The sequence below is a fragment of the Eumetopias jubatus genome, unplaced genomic scaffold (assembly GCF_037043125.1).
Source record: "Eumetopias jubatus isolate StellerSeaLion01/CBP00866 unplaced genomic scaffold, mEumJub1_p1.0 scaffold_4, whole genome shotgun sequence".
Lineage (NCBI taxonomy): Eukaryota > Metazoa > Chordata > Mammalia > Carnivora > Otariidae > Eumetopias > Eumetopias jubatus.
This window is the reverse complement of record NW_028274810.1, coordinates 95,784,340-95,800,859: the sequence shown is the minus strand read 5'-3', so window position 1 is coordinate 95,800,859 and position 16,520 is coordinate 95,784,340. Positions and strand designations below refer to the sequence as shown.

The following is a 16,520-nucleotide window of genomic DNA, read 5'->3' as shown; positions in this document are numbered from 1 at the left end:
TGTCACCACACAAACGCTATTACAGTACCATTGACTGCGTTCCCTGTTGTCGTGCTCTGTTTTATTTCTAGGTAATAGGTTCATAAGAGCAGCTGGGGAGGAGAGTGCAGCCATTTACCTGCCACACAGATAGTCATTCCCGCTGATTTCAGTCGAACTATTGTTGTCTCCGGGTAGAAACAATACGATGGATAACTTCTTACAGGAAGAAATGATTTTTGCAAAGACTTGATTTCTTTATACTGAATTTGGGTGACGTAGTCTTGCTTCAGCAAATAGCAAGTAAATGTAATTGCTCACTTAAAATAATTCTTAGGGTTCCTTTCTGCATCTCTTTACAGTTGTATCTTGAGAAACTATTTGATCTGGGGAAATACTAATAAAGAATGGAAATAGAGTGGTACTGAAGACTTTCCCCCTTATTTTTGTAGAGAAATTTTCTAGGGTCCTGGTGGAGCAGCAGCAGGACCGAGCCCGGAGAGAGCAAGAAAGGATTCGTCTCTTTTCTGCTGACCCTTTTGATCTTGAAGCTCAGGCAAAAATAGAAGAAGATATAAGGTAATGACCCTTTACCTAAAGAGCGAGCTTTAGAGAATCCAGAGTTCCCGAATGACAGGTGACCCCGTATCAGTTGGGCATCTGCTCTGAAGCAGCGTCCTTGTTTTTTGTGTTTGAGAGAGCAGCATCAGCCTTTTAGGTCATTCTCTCCTCACACGTTGATTCAACACTACAAACCTAACTTAATGGCTTTCTCTTCCAAAACTTGAATATGAAAACTCCGGGACCAGCCCACAGTGCATCATCAAAGCAGCTGCAGGTAGATGACCCCGGGGCTGAGCAGAAGCCCCAGCTGGGTGAGACTGTTAGGCTGACTGACTGGAATCTCAGTCCTTAGACATAACGCGGGAGCCCTGGTTAAACCCAGGCTTGAGCGTGATTGGATTAGAGAGAGCTCTGGACAGATGGAACCCTGTAGTCCTGGGTCTGTTTTCCTCCTTCAGTTCTTGCCTGGCCTCAGTGGATAAACTGACTGCCGGACGCTTTTCCAGCTCCCACATCTCTAATGCTGTTGTTCTCACCAGGGGCTACGTTAAAATCACAAAAGAAGCTTTAAAAATGTAGATGCTTGTGCTTCACTCCCAAATCTGATGGATCAGAATCTTAAGAGGTGGGGCCAGAGCAGGTACAGTGATGCTAATGCCAACCTTGGCCACATTTCTAGTCATGAGCAAGATGCTCTTCAGTCCCTTAGAGTGAAAGAACAGCTGCCCCCCCCCACCCCCATTCAGTTTTTGTTGCAAACGGTTAAGGCCTTAGTTCTTCCCCCACCTTATGCAGGGTCTCGGTTTTCTGCGGTTAACTGTAGTCCAGAAGCAGATAAATCAGAAGATCAGTAGTAGCCTAATACCACGTCACAAAACTTCTGTCATTCACCTCACTTCATCTTATTACGTAGGCATTTTATCATCTAACATCATCATGAGAAGGGTGAGTACAGTACAATCAGATATTTTGAGAGAGACCGCATTCACATAATGTTTATTACACAATATTATAATTATTTTATTATTGCTGCTTCTATCTCACTATGCTTCACTGATAAACGAAGGTTTATCATAGGTATGTATACACAGGAAAAAACATAGTATGTATAGAATTTGGTACTCTTTGTGGTTTCGGGCGTCCCCTAGGGGTCATGGAATGTATCCCTTGCAGAGAAAGGGGGGACTGCTGTATAACTAAGAATTATGTTCTTCGTTGTCATAATCTTTTGTTACTCGAATGAAGCCCCACTTGGTCGTTACGTTAAACTGTCAGCTTGGAAGTCAAATAATGGTTATTTTATTTCTTGTTTCTGTAACTACATTTGAAATTAGGGAAATTTAAATTGTATGTCAGAATCAGTTGTCAGCCCCAAGCCATTTGTGTTCTCGTTGATGAAGCGCCCCCATTAATTGCATCAGTATATTAGTATATGAATATCTTTGAAAAAACATCTCGCTAGTTAAATCTACCCAGAGAAACAGGAAGAAATTTGTGTTCTCTGAACTAGACCCCATTGCAGCTCTTAGGGAACCTGACTGACATAATTCTCAAGAATAGACAACCCAGGAAGTAGGAGTGGTGGGAGGGAGAGTGGAGAGGCATCGTGGCCAAACCCTGACCTGCCCTGTGGGCAGAGCAGCAGTGAGATGAGGCACATTCGTGTGGCTCATGGGGGGCCAGGGGAGATTAAGGAAATGGGGTAATGTGTACACTCTTTTAAAGAAGACCTTGTGCCTCTCAAGAGACTCTCACATATAGGGTCCAGAAGAGCCAAAGTGACTGGTATTATCTCAGAATCTGATTTTGCTGAAATTTATCTTGGTTGGAGTCAATGCAAGGTCAGGAGTGTACAACTAATTTTAGTTCATTTCTAAATTTATGAATGTGGCATAAGAGAAAAGCTGTGTAATTCTGTCAAATGCCTCCTAAAATTTTATTTGGTACGCTGCATCAGTGATTACTCAGGGTATATGTACACTGGGGTATAATAGCTTGCATATTTCCCTGACTAAATTAAGCAAGTGTGCCTTTGATTTCCTGAAAAGTTTCATATATTACAGAATGGCTGATGAAATCATCAGATCAGTTGAGGTAGAGTATTATTACAAAAAGGACAGGCACTACAAGTTAGAGCAGGGGTCAGCCAGAGAGTAAATATTTTAGGGTTTGCAGGCCCTGCTCTCTCTGTCACGAGGCTCGTTTAAGCCAGTGCCGGTACCAGAGCGGCCATACGTAATGCGACAGCACAGAAGTGAGCATGCAGCTGCACTCCCGTAGAAGTTTCTTTGCACAGACGGGTGGTGGTCTGTGGTTGTAGTTTATCCCCAGTCTGGGGCCCCGTTCTGTTCGTGTCTCAATCTTCAGGTACGTTGCCCAGCCCCTGCCCTCATTCCCATTAATGTTGGTAGTGTTTGATAACTTTGCACAGTGGCAGTATCGTAGCCAATGAGGTTTATCCGAGGCACATGTTTTTAAAAGGTTGGGAATGAAGGCATGAGATGTTGGAGTAAGCTAGAACCCCCTTTTACATCCTTTTCTCATGTGGGAACTAGAATATGTGTGACGTTTGAAGGAACGGTTTGACGGCCCACGTGAGCCGTGATAAGTGTGTGTGTGGTTTTCTAAGTGAGAGCGGTAACTAGAGAGACGCATGCATTTGCTGAGCATCTGCTTTTGTATCACTGTGTTCTAGATGCTCTCCGCCTCGTAGCCACACTACAACAGGAGTCATTACCCTCACTCACAGGTAGAAAACCCAGTCTCGGGAGTTAAGCAGAGACACAGCCCAGACCGTTAACACCCATGTATTATATTTGCCAACTCTTTCTAAGGCACTGGACATAGGAAATGTACCCAGATACCCAGTAAATCACCCGTTAAAATTTAAGCATTCGTGAAATTCTCACATTCTACAGAATTAAAAGGTTGTGACCCTTACTCTCCAGAGGTTTATCTTCCTGTATCTGAGCTCATAAAGGGACAGGAACTGTTTTGCGTGAGAAAGCCATGTGTATGCCTTTTGATTTTCTGCCGGCTGCATCCCCACCTCACCTGTTGCAGGAAAGAGCATCGGTTTTCATTTCCATGACTCAACTGCTATAACAGGGGCAAAAGAGGTGTACAGTTCTGTTGGGGTTTTTTTCCCCTAGTCAGTGAAAGGGAAACCACGGACACTCCAAGGCCTTGGGGGCTCAGGCAGGAGGCTGCCCTGCAGGCAAAGGAAGAGCCGGTGGAGGGGCCTTATTTGGCACACTGGGGGTTGGTGTGGCCGTGCTTCTTCCCAAGGCAGTTGACAGCGCAGGGGTGCAGGCAAGCAAAGCACTGGTGGCAGATGATCTTGTGACAGTTTTATTTCTGGGCCAGTTGGCTGAGGGAAGGCTCCATGGTGCCACCCCGCAGGCAAAGCACCAAGTGCAGGGTGGGGTCTCCCGGGATATTGTAGTCTGAGAGAGTGCGGCCATCCTTCAGCGGTTTGCCCACAAAAATCAGACACTGCTGGTCAGGTGGGATGCTCTCCTTGTTTTGGATTTTGGCTTTGACATTCTCACTGGTGTCACTGGGCTCAACCTCGAGGTTGATGGTCTTGCCTGCCAGGGTCTTCGCGAAGATCGGCGTCTCTGCGTCTGCCACTGTTGAAGAGAAAGCCAAGTCTGTTTTTAATATTGTGACTTTGAAACAGATTTCCCTTCCTGGAAATAATGATTTTTACTGTACTTGGTTTTGGTTTGTTACAGGCAACAGAACATTGAGGAAAACATGACAATAGCTATGGAAGAGGCTCCTGAAAGTTTTGGTCAAGTGGTGATGCTTTATATTAACTGCAAAGTGAATGGACATCCTGTGAAAGCCTTTGTTGACTCAGGTGACGTCTCCAGCTCAGTCTCTCCATCTCTCCGACATTCTGACCTGACACAGGGAGAAGGGGAGCCTGGTGCCTGTTAAAGCTGGCAGGAGTCTACTGGACTGCTAACAAGCCTGGGGGTTACTTCACTTGCCGATCTTGTTGTTTGTTTGTTTGTAACAGGTTTATTTCTTAATCGTTTCTTAACTGGTTTTGTATTGTGCAGTATGTCCTTTATCTTCCTACCTTCCTTTATTTGGCATCCTGAATTTTTAGGATACCTCTGTAAGAAATTTGGGAATAAATGGTTTAGGAGAAGGAGCCGTAAGAAGCAACTGTATAGAGTATAGGTCAAATATCTCAGCGTGGTCTGTGTGGCATCACTTTGCCAGGAGCTATGAGGAGTTGAAGCATGTATTGAATCAGGGCTCTTGCCCTTAAAGAACTTAGCAGCCAGGTCAGGAGACAGGGAGTTTCCCTCTTGAGGATTTAAATAATCCCTGTACCAGCCGGCACCTTTCCTCGCGGTAATAACTCTGCTTTGTAGGAAGACCACACACAACACCGTGTGGGTGCGGCTCAGTGGTCTTACATGTCTTAATTCTGTGTAGCTCACCCAGACTCTTAAGATAGGATGAGTCCTAGAGTAGTAAAAGGCCCTGTTCAAGGAACATTTTCCTTCATTTGTTCGTCCACAATTATTTGAGCACATGCTAGGTTTCACCTGCCATTAGGTGTTTGTATCTTGAGATGCATACATTCCTGGGAGAAGCACATTCGCTGATTATTCAGTTTAAAAAAATGTCTGTTGAGGGGCGCCTGGGTGGCCCAGTCGTTAAGCGTCTGCCTTCGGCTCAGGTCATGATCCCAGGGTCCTGGGATCGAGCCCCGCATCAGGCTCCCTGCTCGGCGGGAAGCCTGCTTCTCCCTCTCCCACTCCCCCTGCTTGTGTTCCCTCTCTCGCTGTGTCTCTCTCTGTCAGATAAATAAATAAAATCTTAAAAAAAAAAAAAAGTCCATTGAATGCTGTAGGCAGGGCACTTGTGCTGAGTGTTTGGGAGTAAAACTCACTAACTGGAGCTTCATGGGGCTCCTATGAGTGAGAGACAAATACATACATAAGAGACCCTAAAAGTAACACTCAACATTTACTGAGCCCTTACTTTGTGCCAAGCACTATACTAGGTGCTTAATATAAATCATCTTAATTTCACTTAATCCTCGGGTTATCCCTATGAACCGTGTTCAACTATTAACCCTATTTTGTAGATGAGAAAACTGAGAGAGGCGATGTCACTCCAGGTAGACAGAGTTCACGAGTAGTGGACTTTGGATTCAGCTCCAGATCTGTTTGATGCCACAACTCAGTGACCACAAAAATCAGATGCATGTTGGATAGCCATCGACACCACATTCTCCCTCTGACTGGGGTGCTCAGGCATGGCTTCCCCACAGAGCGGGCATCTGAACTGCCCTGCCTCCACGGGCAAAGGAAGGGGCTTCTAGCCAAGGCTTGAGAAAAGGCAGGAGAATTGCAAAAGGTGCCCTTTCTTGTCTTGGGGGGCTCACTTACGTTACAACAATAAGTAGCTTTTGTGGAGTAGTGTGGGGAGAGAGGAAGAGAAGAGATTGCTTTCTCCAATTTTCTTCTCCTTCATTTTTCCTGGGCCCTCTTGAATCTAAGCTTCCTCAAATGCCAAGAGCTTTCAGTGCCCACAAAGCGTAAGGTGCCTAATGAGTAAAACGAACAGGAAGTGTTGGAATTGAATGAGAGGGGAGATCACTGGGCAAGGTGGACCAGCTGGGGAGGAGGCGGGGTTTGAGCTGGGCCCCACCGCCTAAGTGGAGTTCAGAGAAAGTGAAGGCGGGGGAGGGGGGCACTCTGCAGGAGGGTCAGCGGGAGTGAGAGGCAGAGGGAGCAACTTGGTCCTGTCCAAGTGGAGGGTTTAGAACAGTCAGAGCATGGGGCTGACAGCTGCATCTGTTGGGCCTGCTATAAAAGAATACCACTGACTGGGGGGTTATGAACAGCCCAGGTTTATTTCTCATAGTTCTGGAGGCTGGGAATCCAGAACGAAGGTGCGGGCAAGTGCGGTGTCTGCTGAGGACCCACTTCCTCCATCCCAGACATTCATCTTCTCAGTGTCCTCACATGGCAGAAAGGGTGAGGGAGCTGTCTGGGGGCTCTTGTGTAAGGATGCTCGTCCCGTCCCCGAGGATTTCATCTCCATGACTACTCAGCTCCTGAAGGCCCCACCTCCTAATGCAGTCACATTAGGAATGTGATAGTTTCAACAAAGGAGGTTTGGAGGGACACAGACATCCGGTCTGGAGCAACGGGAAGCAGTCTGGCCAGGATGAGGTAGACTCTGAAACTGTGGCAGGTGGTTTGAAGCTAATCTTAGAGGAGGAGCGCATTGAGGATTTTTGAGCAGATGAATAAGTGATCTGAAGGTCATATTTGAGGAAGACTGACGACAGTGACAGATCTGGAAAATTACGTATCCCTCAGGGTCAGAACTATTCCCTTGCTTTAAATTATACCTCCACAGAGTGGTTTGGAAACCAGAGAAATTGTCCACTAGCGAGGGGAATAGGGTGTGAGCTGGGCTGATTGCTATAGTTAGAAGAAGGAAGGTCAGAAATAGAAATTGCATAAAACTTACTCAGAGGGTTGGAGCCGAGTTTGAGAGTGGGGAGAAGGCTAAAAGACAAGGGGTCACAAGTATGAAGTTCTGTGTTGCAAGAAAGTAACTTCATTGGTAAGGAGAGAAATCCAAAGTGAGAATCACTTGGGAGAGAAAGGGTTTAATACCTGTTGGCTTGGAGATGGAAATGTCGAGCACACGGACATGTAGACTAGAGTCTTGGGAGAGATTAGGACCGTAGGGGAAAACAGAGATGTGTCTGTCTCCTGCACGGGCCTGCTTCGGCCGCATGGGTGAATACATGCAAGAAAAGACCCTGACTGCCCTCTTTGCCAGAGTGTGATTGTTGGCGCAGAGAGGGCGAGTTCAGCTCGTATTTATTTGAGAGACTGCACGTTTTACCTAGTAAATTATAGTGTCCCAAAGTTCGAAAGAAAAATAATCTGATAAGATGTTTAGAGGTACTTGGTGAAGGTGGATCTGATTGTAAAGTAGTGCTTAACTTAGTGTTTCCATCTGTAGACATGGTTTGACTTTCTGAAAGTCCTCTCCAGGTAGTTTTGCTTTCTGTCGGTAAAGTTTGAAAATGTCTTCCAATTACTACATTTAAACAAAATATTCTTTCATTCCCTGTCAGGTTTCTACACTGCGTTTCAGATTCCAGTGTGTAACTGGAAGTTGAATTAAGTGTGACAGGAACAACTAAGGGCTAGATTAAGCTAGGTATGAATAATTTTACACAGACAAAAGCCTGGGGGTGAACTTGCTCTCTGCCCTGTTCTCTCAGGCTACATTTTTAATCTTAGCACAAACGTGGACTTTGTTTTTATTATCTGATGTTTCCCTCCACTTCTAGGTGCCCAGATGACTATTATGAGCCAAGCTTGTGCAGAAAGGTGTAATATAATGAGGCTGGTGGACCGTCGGTGGGCAGGGATCGCCAAAGGAGTGGGCACTCAGAAGATTATTGGAAGGGTACATCTAGGTGAGCAAAGGCACCGCGGGAGTCTTTTCAGAATAGTAGATTGTTAAAAAATTCATTTTGCTTAGGTATATCTGATCCAGCAAGCCTAATCGCCAGGAATTTTAAATCCTCTGTTTTGTCTGAATTACACATGTACATGTTTTAGCTGGTTATGAAAAATCAGTCGCTGTGTACTTCTCTGTTCCTGTGCCTTAGAGATCCCTTTCAACTATTTTAGCTCATTTCTTTTGGTGCTTACCTCCATATTTCAAAATAACGCACGTATTGTGCTGTTACTGATACGTAAATACTGTTGAGAGCTGAGCCATCTAATTGAAAATGATTGCTTTTCCTTTTGTGTCTAGTATTGTTTTTCTCGTAATAATTCTTTTGTTTTGGTCATTTGGGATTCTGTGTGTTACTCAGTCCCCAAACCCACTTACCTAGTTGTGTAAATCTTCTTTATGCATTTCATCCTGTTGAAGATTCTTCTAGAGACTGGACGGGTGCTTCAGAGTTGCCTCACAGCTGCTGTTTAGAATCTCCCTTGCCTGGATTTCAAAGGCTCCTTTCCCCTTGGTGGTAAATTGGATTATGTGCATCCCCTGTCTCACTCTTTGTAATTTTGCTCCTCATCCTTAGAGTACACCTTCCAGTAGCTTCCTGAGAAAAAGTGTAAGGGTGGAAACTGAGTCCTTAAGAACCAGAACTTGTCTTTTTCCACTATATTCTACCAGTGTGGCTAAGTTGGAAATCATTTCTGTTTTCCGCAGTTTTTGTCAGTGGGTTGCTGTAGGGAAGCTGGCTGCTGTCCCGATTCTTGACCCTTTATGTGAAAGATTTCTTTTCCGTTTCTGAAGCTTGTGGAATCTTCTTTGACCTCAGTGTTTTGGAATTTCACAGTGATGTACTGGGGTGTAGATCTGTCTTCATTCACTGCACTGGGTACTTTTCACTCCCTGCACCCCCCTGCCCTATGTCTGTTGCTTGGGTGGGATAAATCTCCTATCCTGGACTTGTCTTCTAGTATTCTTTCTTTCCTATTTCTCTCTTTCATGTGTCCTGGGTGTGTTATTTGTTTGGCAGATTTCCTCAACTTTGCCTCCCAACCTTTCTATTATGTTTTGCATTTATTTGATGTTTGTGTTAGATGGTTTTCCCAGATGTCTGCTGACCCTTGGCATCTGCTCATATTGAAGACTGGGACACCAAAAGGCTATTTGGAAGATTACTTGGGTGGGCAGCCATGGCAATTGTGGGTGATCTGGAAGTTGGAAGGGAGAAAAGGGCTAGATGCTCAGTAAACTTGAACTTCATCCCCCTGGGTTTCAGTTACATGCTTGTTGTATCTCTGTCTTCCTCCGTGCCCACCTCTGTTTTACCGTCTTGAGAAAATAAACCTCCGGTCTACTGTGGGGGTGAAGGGAAGAAGTCACGTGACTGAGCAGAGGGCCAGAGGGAACCCCAAGATCTAACTGTGCCTCCTACAGAGACCTTCACCCAGTCTTCCTGCTTTGGACCCACCTCTACCCCTGTTTGCACAGGTCCTTGTTCATCAGCCTCTGGCGAGTTCTGACATGTGAACTGGCTTACTTCCTGGTTTTCCTTACTGTCCTCTGCTTTCTGTTCCAAAATTGTGTTTCAGTTGTTTCTTCCATTATTTTTGTCCTTAGTGATTTGTACCTTAAATAAACTTTTATTATGAATCTTTTAGGAGTAAATGGAGATAAATACATGTGTTCAGTCCCTCATCTCTAACCAAAATTGTTCTTTTTCTTAATACTTTAAATCCTTTTGAGTGAGACTTAACCACCAAGTCCCACTTCATCTCCTTCTGGCCTTTTTTTCCATGCATTTTATTCTTGCAAAAAAGTGGTCATATAATGTATAGAATTTTATACCCTGTTTTATGAAAAAATGATATTCATAATATTTCTCTACTGTTACTATATATTTCATAAGCACCATTCAGATGCATAGCATTCTCTTATATGGGTTTAGTGGTCAACTCTTAGGATAAAATTTCCCCCCAATATTTTATTATTATAATACGGCAGTGGATTTTTGTGTAGTTTTGTGCACATTTTAATTTTTTTTAGTCAGAATTCCTGCAAGTGAAGCTACTGAATCAAAGGTTATGAATACTTAAAAGCTCTTGATGTATTTCTAACTTGTACCAAAGCAGCTTTCCCAGCAATGAATCAGTATTCATCTTGAGGTCCTTATGCAATCAAGGGTTATTAGTTTTTACTCCCTTAATGTACAGATTAAAAAAGGGTGTTTTTTTTTTTGTTTTTTTTTTACTGTAAGTTTCTTTTATTGCCGGTGATAGTTTCTACCCATTTTTCTCTTTCTTTTGTAATATATTTGTCTATTAGAGTCTCTGTGTTTTCTTTTGTCGATTTGTATAGACTAAGAATAGTTTAAATACCTTCCTCACATATACTTCCCTACCTACAGTGGGCCTGAACTATCACACAATGGTTGCTTCAGAGTCTAAATTCTCAGAATTTTTGTGGGTTTAAGTAGGAAAATGATAGGAGGAAGTAATGTAAGTACCAGTCTCTTGTGTCCTTCCTTGTGGATGGGCAAGCTGTAGCATTTGCAGCTTTGGCTCTGATAGGGAGGAAGAAAACCTTACGATTATAAGGGAAATCTAAGTAAAGGGGCGCTACGTCACGGATAAGAAGCCTCAGGATGTCGAAGGTGGTAGTTCTCGCACGTTCATCAGCAGTAGGGTCATTATAACGCCCTTAAGATCCCGGTAGGTTTCTTTTTTTTGTGAGACCTGATGTGCTAACTTAAAATTCTACATGGGCCATTTACTGTAGGAATGGGCAGGACACTCTGGGATAACTCGCTCTCTAGGTGTCAAGACCAGAGGGCTAGAACAGAAACAGACCCATGCTTACGTGGACCTTGACACATGAGAGAGGAAATCTTACGGAGCGGAGGGAAGTTTTCAGGAAACGGTGCTAGGACAGCTGGGTGTCCGTGTGGAAAAAATGAATTGGAGATTGGACCCTGTCTTACATCGCACGCAAATGTCAGTTCAGGATTGATGAAGGACCTTGATGTGAAAGGCAGTCAGAGCTTTTAGAAGAAAATATAGGAGAATATCTTGCATGGGGAAGGGGTTCCTTAAAAGTTAAGAAGGAAATTATTTGACAAATTTGGCCACATTAAGATTAAGAACTTTTTATCAAAAGGCATAAAGAAAGTGAACAAATGCAAAGTAGGAAAGAATTTTTGAAACACATATGACTAATAAAGGATTCAGATTCAGAATATGTACATTATGTGTGTGTTGTCTGTCCTCCAATTCAGGAGAAAAGACAGTATAGGGGCACCTGGGTGGCTCAGTTAAGGGTCCAACTCTTGATCTCAGCTCAGGTCTTATCTCAGGGTCATGAGTTCAAGCCCTGCTTTGGGCTCCACACTAGGCATGGAGTCTGCTTAAAAAAAAAAAAAAAAATTATAAAAAAATTGCAGAAACGACTAAACAAGCACTTTACACACACACACGCGCGCGCGCACGCGTGCGCACACACACACACACACACACACACACACACACACACACACCCCGTTAGAGAAACTGAATACACACCAGGAGACAAGTACCAGAATATTCAGGGTAGCATTGCTTATGACAGCAGAAAACTGAAAGCGACCCAGAAAGTCGCGGAGCAATAGAATCGATAAATCAGTTGTGGTATATTAGACATTACAGTACTCTAAGGGGTGATTTAAAGTGAAAGAAACAGAGTCCCATGTACAGGGATAGATCTCAAAATATTTTTTGAGTAAAGAAGCAAATGGTAGTTCAAAAACACAAAGTTAAACAGTAATGCTGCTTAGAAATCATACAGAACCGGTAAGGATTATTTAAAAAGCTGGGAATGATGAACGCAAAAACCAGGTTAGTGGGGAAGGTTGGAGAAGTCACTGAGTTCTGATCGGTAGAATATATAGGGAATTTCTGTGCTTTTGTGTTTTCTAACCTGGGAAATAAATGCATCGGTGTTTGTTCTATTAGGCTTTATACTGTACACATTTCATATACTCTTCTGTTTGTAAGATAAACTTAAGAACAGGGTGCGTGGGGGCTCAGTCAGTTGAGAGTCCGCCTCCGGCTCGGGTCGTGATCCCAGGGGGCTCAGATCGAGTCCCGAGTTGGGCTCCCTGCTCAGAGAGGAGCCTGCTTCTTCCTCTGCAACCTCCCCCACAGCAGTGCATTCATGCTTTCTCTCAAAAATAAATAAAATCTTTTAAAAAAAAGATATACTTAATAACAAAGTAATTTTTATTTTTTTTACTTGACAGAGAGAGACAGTGAGAGAGGGAACACAAGCAGGGGAGTGGGAGAGGGAGAAGCAGGCTTCCCACGGAGCAGGGACCCCGATGTGGGACTTGGTCCCAGGACCCTGGGATCACAACCTGAGCCGAAGGCAGATGCTCAACAACTGAGCCACCCAGGCGCCCCAACAAAGTAATTTTAATATATTATATGTATATATATATATAGGACTAATTAAGGAAAGAGGCAAAGCAGGAGGCTCCAGGCAAACACAGGCATTGGTTTGTCTCAGCTTTTGCAAATAGAAACTTGATTATAACAGGCAATAATAAACAGTTTACTTTTTGGAGGCTAACTTATGTACAGATTTTATTTCCCTTTTAGAAAGCCTTTTGTAAGCGTTTAGGAAGCAAGTGGTTAATATTGGAGGAACTTAGGGCCAGCTTTCCTTACCACCTGAGCATGTGTCCCAATGGTACCATGTATCTAGCCGGGTATTCTGGGTAGTGTCGTTCCACTCTTAGCCACTTTACAAGCTGGTGCCTTCATTGGCTTTCAAACCGATCGTTGGGCTTACTGGATTTTGATACTTAACTCACCCGTTTCATGCCTTGCCCTGGCTTTGGCTGATTACAGGGAGCAAGGCACAGAATGATAGGTACATTTCCGAAGCTTGTGTGAGGCTTTTGAAGCAAAAATCAGTAATCTCAAAAAAATAAAATCAAATAAAAAGTAGAGATTAAAATAAAAATCCACAATCTCTTCTCTTAATGTGCTTTAGCTCAGGTTCAGATTGAAGGAGATTTCCTGGCGTGTTCTTTCTCTATACTTGAGGAACAGCCCATGGACATGCTTCTGGGACTGGACATGCTGAAGCGGCATCAGGTAGTTAGAGCTTCGCTTTCCTTTTGCATCGGTATTTTGTGTGTTACATGGTTATTAGCACATCATCTCCCTCGGTTGTGTATACCGGAAAACTGAGAGGCCATGGCTTCTCCAACCTGGAAAGGTCCTGAATTGAGGATGTCATCATGCATGGTTTGAAATTATGTATCCATAGAAATAGAATTTCTTCTTGTGAAATCTCTCTGAATCTTTAAATCTTGCCATCTGTTTGAGATTATAACGGGCAACTTTGTTCTCTTGTGTTATTTTTAGTTTTTGATGGGAACTCAGGTAATTTTTGACAGGTTTGCGGGATCTGAACAACACATGATGGTAATTTTTTTTTTGAGAGGTGGGGGAGGGGCAAAGGGAGAAGGGGAGAGAGAATCTTAAGCAGACTCCATGGCCAGGAAAGAGCCCAACTCAGGGCTCGATCTCACAGCCCTGAGATCATGACCTGAGCTGAAGTCAAGAGTCAGACACTTAACTGACTGAACCACCCAGGTGCCATCATGATGGTGATTTTACTGCAAGTATACGTTTAGTAAATCCTTACTACCTAGGCAGACGATGCTCAGTAAGAAGAGCTGCAGGATTAAGGAAGGTGTACATGAGATGTTGGGAGTGGGAATGTTTATTTAGTACAGGGAGGAGGATTTGTAAATATATTTGCTTGCAGTGATATTTATATTTCCACTCTGAAGTCTAATAATTTGTTTAAAGATAAACTCTTCTGATTGAAGAAGCAGTTAGTGTCCACTGGGTAATAAGATTTTTCACAGCAATATTTCATATCTAGTCAATATTTTTATGTCACTAGTACTCTTTAAAAAGATTTTTATTACTAAATTCCTATAAAACATACGGCGTTAATATTCTACTGAAGGTGCAGAATTTTAAGTAGAAGGGATGAGTGAATGCATGTTTTAATAAAACCCAGTTTTTTAACCCGTCACCATCTTTCTCCGTTGTTAGTCTTGGTATAGACCAGTACTCTCCAACTTGACAGATATAAAACATGCATGTGTGTACTGTCCTATGTCATATACACAGAAAAATATACAAAAAAGGAGGGCAGCATAAGTATGAAATAAAGAATACTTTTGTAGAGGGCGCCTGGGTGGCTCAGATGGTTAAGCGTCTGCCTTTGGCTCAGGTCATGATCCCAGGGTCCTGGTATCAAGTCCCCGCATCGGGCTCCTTGCTCAGCAGGGAGTCTGCTTCTGCCTCTCCCCCTGCTTGTTCTCTCTCTGTCTCTCTCGCAAACGAATAAATAAAATCTTTAAAAAAAAAAAAAATACTTTTGTAGAGATGGCCTTGCCCATATACCACTTTTGAGATCATTGGTATAAAGTTTAAATATAAGTTGTACTTTATGCAATAAGCAAAATGTAAATAGTAATGTAAATGTGAATGTATAAATAGTATGTCTCAGTTTTATAAGAAAAAGTTACTTACATGTTTCTAAAAAGTGGGGCTGCTGATTATGCCCGGCATGTTTCCAAATTTTTACAATGAACATGTATTACATTACATTTAATTACATATTACATTACCGCATCCAATGAAGATGATTCTGCTATAAACTTTAAATACTTAAAAATATTTAAATATGAAATAAATATTTAAATTCATGATAATTTTTCTGCATGGCGTTTTATCCACTGTCATCTGTCTTCGGTCTCTTCCTTCTAAGTGTTCCATTGACCTCAAGAAAAATGTGCTCGTGATCGGCACCACAGGCTCTCAGACCACCTTCCTTCCCGAGGGAGAGTTACCAGAGTGTGCCCGATTGGCATACGGGGCTGGGCGAGAGGACGTGCGGCCGGAGGAGATTGCAGACCAAGAATTAGCAGAAGCTCTTCAGAAATCCGTAGAGGATGCAGGTATTTGCAGTGGCCAAGCTCTCGAATAACTTTTCTTGTTACTGGTTGGTGAGCGGGGGAGGTTGGATCTTCAGAGGGGTTGGGGACCTTTTCAGTTTCTAATCCGTGTCACTGTCCTGTCATGGATGTGTTCCTTGTCCTCTCACCACCTCTTCCTATCTCTGAGTCCAATAAAGAAAACCTTGGTGTTTCGACAGATCCATTGCTGTGTTACCAGGTACGTCAGGGAGTTATTTGCTTAAGCACATTTTGGTAGGCTTTCTAAAAAATCTTGTTTCTTTTTTCCTAACAAAAATTACTACAGGGCGCTTGGCTGGCTCAGTCGGTTGAAGGGCCAACTCTTGATCTCAGCTCAGGTCTTGATCTCAGGGTCGTGAGTTCAAGCCCCGCACTGGGCTCCATGCTAGGTGTGGAGCCTACTTTAAAAAAGAAAAAAAAAATTAAGCAGACATTTCCTTTTGAGTTCTACAGTTTCCCTGAAAATTTATTTTCCTTTTCTTGGGCCCATTTCCTTAGAAGGATAGCATTGTCGTTGTGACTAAGCAGTCCTGACCTTTTTAATATGTACTGAAAGTGCTGCCACCATAGAGGAATCGACGATAAGATGCACAATTGAACACTAATCAAACTACAGTGTTTATGCTATTAATGAGATTGCATAGTGTGTCCTTGGGCTAAATTAGAACAGTAGATCAGCTGTTGACATGGGGATACCTAGTCATTTTTTCGTTAAGTCTCAATTGTCATGGCTTGTTTAAATCTAAAGACCAAGCCAAGTTTTCTGGGCTAAGTAGAAGGACACATTTTTGCTGAAATCCTACCTTCATGGCATAATTTTTCCCCATCTGTTATAAAACAGTGACTCTGGGATACATTTTCTAGAAGCTGAAGAGAATTAACTTTTAAGGTGGGGTTATTTTAAAGTCTTGAGCTGTAATTATTCATCAGTGACTAATACCACACACTGTGTTTTCTGGTATAGCAAAATGTATTAGAGCTACAAGTCCAGGGAATAGCTTTCTCCTAAAGACAAAAAAGATAGGATCTTTAAAAAATAAGCAGCCAGATTTTGCCAGTGTTTTTACTTAGAGAACACCCGGAGGTCTAGCCCTGAGCCTCTTTAAAATGGGTGTGGGTAGCAGACAGAGTTTTCCAAGCTGGCCTTGTTCCTAATCACCACACCTTTTGGCACCTTTGAGTTTTACATATAAAGTACGGCTTTGGTTGTGACATAACTGTTTTGCAGGAAGGGGAGAATTCTGAACAACCAGACAGAGACTAAATTAATAGTTTTAATCTTCCCTGCAAGGCAAGCTTGACTGAGTTTGACATACCCACTTAGAAGGTTTTACCTGTTTTTAGTAACTTGTCAGCTTAGTCATAATACTGGGTATTAACAAAATGAAGATGTATTACCATCTTGTGAAATCTCCATTTTTCCCCCACAATT

The 16,520-nt window shown here is 43.0% G+C and overlaps 1 protein-coding gene and 1 pseudogene across 4 annotated transcripts in view; one reads left to right on the top strand and one right to left on the bottom strand.

Moving 5' to 3' along the window:
- Positions 1 to 16,520, top strand: part of DDI2 (DDI proteasomal shuttling factor 2) — a 42,136-nt gene that overhangs the window by 13,356 nt on the left and 12,260 nt on the right. For 3 of the 4 annotated variants that reach the window (XM_088022602.1, XM_088022603.1, XM_028108167.2), the window contains exons 4-8: positions 432 to 558; positions 4,281 to 4,408; positions 7,892 to 8,020; positions 13,081 to 13,184; positions 14,881 to 15,070. In XM_088022602.1, the coding sequence (XP_087878728.1) occupies positions 432 to 558; positions 4,281 to 4,408; positions 7,892 to 8,020; positions 13,081 to 13,184; positions 14,881 to 15,070 (678 nt within the window). Of the gene's footprint in view, positions 1 to 431; positions 559 to 4,280; positions 4,409 to 7,891; positions 8,021 to 13,080; positions 13,185 to 14,880; positions 15,071 to 16,520 lie in introns of those variants that run through there. The other variant, XM_088022604.1, reaches the window with a different exon arrangement.
- Positions 3,787 to 4,179, bottom strand: LOC148164562 (ubiquitin-ribosomal protein eL40 fusion protein pseudogene; annotated as a pseudogene).